General features: G+C 54.3%; 1 protein-coding gene across 1 annotated transcript in view; it reads left to right on the top strand.

Moving 5' to 3' along the window:
- The first annotated feature begins 3,677 nt into the window (after positions 1-3,677).
- Positions 3,678-3,820, top strand: part of LOC102388130 (serine protease inhibitor Kazal-type 5) — a 22,219-nt gene continuing 22,076 nt past the window's right edge. Inside the window, exon 1 of the mRNA XM_006032202.1 lies at positions 3,678-3,780. Within this exon, the coding sequence (XP_006032264.1) occupies positions 3,723-3,780 (58 nt within the window). The 5' untranslated portion in view covers positions 3,678-3,722. The remainder of the gene's footprint in view (positions 3,781-3,820) is intronic.

Raw genomic sequence — 3,820 nt, 5'->3', positions numbered from 1 at the left:
CTTTTTTTTTCCCCAAGGGAAATCTGTGACGCAGAAAGTCCTGCTCAGAGCACACTCAGCTGCCTGGCATGGAGCCACGGCACCGTGCCTGCCTTTACAAACGTCACAGGTATGAAAATGAGGCTCAAGCACCAGCTCTTGGTCACTGCTAGCATGGTGAGTCCTTGCTGCTGCCCCAGGGATTGCAGCCCCGGGCGACGGAGCGGTCCCTGCTGCGCTGGGCGCTGCACAAACACCCCAGGGACAGCTCCTGCCCTAAAGGCTGCGCGGTCTCGGACCGGAGGCACGGGAACGATGGGACAGCGATGGGTTGGGCAGAGGAGCTGCTGGGTAGGGCTGTGCGAGGCTTTGGACTGTGCTTCGGATCCAGAGAAGCTTTGCATGCTCCGGCGTCTGAAGCAGCACGTCTGGGTCAAAGCGCTGGCCTCGTTCGGCTTTCCGAACCGCTTCGGAGCCGCCTCGGAGATCCGGCCATAGGGTATAATGGGGAATCAATGACATAGCTATAACGTTGCTGTTTTTTGTCTGGTTTGAATGCAACATGCAGGGGTGGTGGCCTCTGCTGCGGTCATGAAGTCTGCCAAGTTTCAAGAAGATCGGTGTAGGGGTTTGGGGGGGACTGCACCCCAAATTCTTGAAAGCACAACTCATGTCACGTGTATGTGTTACACCACGGGGGGTGGGGACGACAGCTGCAGGGACGGTGGCCCCTACTGCGGCCACGATGCGTGCCAGCTGTGGAGGAGATCGGTGCAGGGGGCTCTGGGGCCCGGCACCCCTTGCTGCTGACGGGCAAAACTCATGCCATGGGTGCTTGTGCAGCTGTGCCCGTCTTGGGGCAGTTGGTTGTCTGTACTGAGTCTTTCCTCTCCTTAGTCTGTGGTTTTGTAGGTGTTAGCGAGTCAACGAGCAACGATTAACACCTACAAAACCACAAACTAAGGAGAGGAAAGACTCAATACAGACAACCAACTGCCCCAAGACAGACACACCTTGCGGGCGTGCTTCGAATTCTCACCGCCTTCCTTCTCTTGGCCGCGGTGCCAGATTTGCCCGAGCTGTGGGTTATCCCTGCGGAGACTGTCGCGGACGGCCTGGCCCATCCCCTCTCCCCAGGTCGCAAGGACATCCACGACCTCTTTGCTGGGTCCACGTGGAGGTGTGGCCACTTCCAAGCTGAGTGGGGCAAACACCTCTGGAAGCTCGTCATCACAAATGGGGCTCGCGGGCGGTGACCCAGCCTCTTAAACAGGGAGGTGGCCTCCAGTCAGCATGCCCCATCACACAAGTCAGCACACAAGCCACGTGGGTGTGAAGCAACTGCTGTACGGTACTGTGGGAAGACGACCAATGCAGACATGTTTCAACAGCCCCTTTTCCAGACCAACTCCCCTCGAAAAGACCTTCCTTTGCTTTGAAAGTGGATCGTATGGAGGGAAAGTTGCTCGATTTTTAAAATTTTAAATCTAAATTGCATGGGGAGGGACTCCTTCGGCATCCTTTCATCATCTGTGGGGGATGGTGCATGGGTGGACTTGGGACATTTGAAGCTAGAAAAATGCAAAAATTGCCTGGCGGCGGGGAGGGAGAGGGGAACTCCCCTGTGCAGAAAAATCTCCGAATACGTCCGCACGAGGAGCAGGGAGAAGGTGAGGAGATGGAGAGGTTGAGGGGAGGAAAGGGAGCAATAGAGATCCTGTAGCTTGGCCACGGACCTTTTTGTTCTCTGCACCTGCCCCCAGCGGGATGCCCGGAGGAGAAGACGTGGCCCCCTGGAGAAGAGTCTGACCTTCCTGGTCCGAGACGCGCGCTCCCCCAGGGCGCCTGGCGTGGACGGAGCCCCTCCTGCATCCGTGCACTCGCCGCAGGACCCGCGCTGAGCTCTGTGCAAGCGGGCGGGTGTGCGAGGAGGGGCTGGCAGCCCCTGTTCCCTGTTCCTCGTCCTCCTCCCATCGACTGGAATAGGGTTGGGACTCAGACTATCGTCCCTTATCACATTTCAGGCTTTATTTGTAGGCTGGTTTTTCCCCTCCCCTTTTAACACTTGAGGTTGTTGGGCTGTTAAGTCGAGGGGTGGTGATGCCAGGCCGCACACCTTTCCCGTCAGGAAGGTCGGGATCGTGTTGCATGGGTATTTGTTCGCTGCTCAGGGCTGTGTCATGCTTGTCTGCAGGCCTTCAGAGGCAGGGACGTGGGGGCAGCCAGGACGCTCGGCTGCGTCTCCGGCCCCCGCCGCGTCTGCTCCCTCCTTCTGCGCAGGGACCGTCAAACCCGCACAAACAGCCGTACCCCGTGGTGCGGAGCTGTCCTCCAGGGCTGGGCAACCTCAAACACCTGGTCTTCCGCTTCTCGTGGTACAGGTGACCTCTTTTATTAGAGGATCAAACCTGCTCCCCTTCTTGCTCTCTGTCTCCCAGCCTTTAATCCTGTGATGACTGATTAAGTTCTCTCTGTTTTACCTATTTCTTTTCTAAGCTTGAAAAACATCCTTATGTTACAGCCAATTCTTCCCTTTTACATTTGAGAGCAAGGCCAACACCCCGGTTCTTTCTGCATAGCTCACATTCTTGTGCTTTGGTATCATCTGGTGTTGTCGGCCGCTGCACGCTCGCCAAGACAACCGGCGTCTTTCCTGTGGACAGGCGCCAGCACAGCAGAGAGCTCAGAGTCGTCCGCAGGCGCCTGGAGCAGATCTTACCCCTACAATAAAAACGTTCCCTGTTTCAAGACTGGTTTTCTGTGAGGAGCAGGCCCTGATGGTCTTGTGCACGGAGCATCCTTCTTTTAAAAGGCAGGAAATGGAAACGTGCAGCCAAGGCTGAGGACTGGCTGAAAGGAGACAAGAATTTAGACGTGAACATTTTCAATCTTGCAGAGCGCTAAAGAAGAAGGATGTTTGTACCCAAAAGCTTGCAAAGAAGATTTTTTCCATCTATTTGAGTTGGTTTAATAAAAGATATCAGATTTACCCAAAGAGCCTCATCTGCCTATGTCCTTAGACCAACACGGCTACAACCAACACCCCTGGGAGCTAATGAAACACTCAAATCCATACTTGGGCTCCTGATTTGTGGGATGCTGAGCAACACGTAACTGCCATGGGCTTTACTGGCACCAGTTTGTTAAAACCTAGTCCCTTTTAGCTATCCTGTGCAAGCAGAGAAAGCCAGGAATGACACTCCAGGTTAAGTATCCAGGTAGTAGCCATATGGATCTAGAGGAAAAAGCAATCAGGGCTCATAGTAGAGGTGATATCTTTTGTTAGACCAACTAGATTTTTGCAAAAACAAATTCTTTAATTGCAAGCTTTCGGACACAAACACCCTTCATCAGGCATCGGAGGAAAGACTGTAAAAGTCCTGGCTAGAAATGAAAGTGCAGGTTAGGCAACTTTATTCTGCGCACCATGGGGCAAGCTCCTTCGGCTGCATGGGGGTTGGGGAGGATCTATTTATCAACTTCTTCCACGACAAGACCCGGGGTGTGTCTCAAATGTGTCCCATCCCTGTGGAAAGTAATTACATGGCTGGAATCATTAGAATTGGGAGCCACAGTCAACCGACTGGTTTTCGTGGCTAATGAGGGCTCTGGAGAAGGTTACGTCATCGGGGAGGCGGAGAGCCCGGTCGCCTACATATACCCGACCTGACGGGAGCTGCTCCGTGGGTTTTTCCTGAGCAATGCACTGAGAAGTCAGCCCAGGCTCAGCCGTTGTCCTCGCCATGAAGACAGCAGGTGTCTTTGTGCTCCCAGCTCTGGCCTTTTTCTGCTTCTTCTCAGGTCAGTCACTTTTGCTATACTCTCTAGGGAAGGCTTCGCT

The sequence above is a fragment of the Alligator sinensis genome, unplaced genomic scaffold, assembly GCF_000455745.1.
Source record: "Alligator sinensis unplaced genomic scaffold, ASM45574v1 scaffold1035_1, whole genome shotgun sequence".
NCBI classification, from domain to species: domain Eukaryota; kingdom Metazoa; phylum Chordata; order Crocodylia; family Alligatoridae; genus Alligator; species Alligator sinensis.
This window is presented reverse-complemented; position numbering and strand designations above follow the sequence as displayed.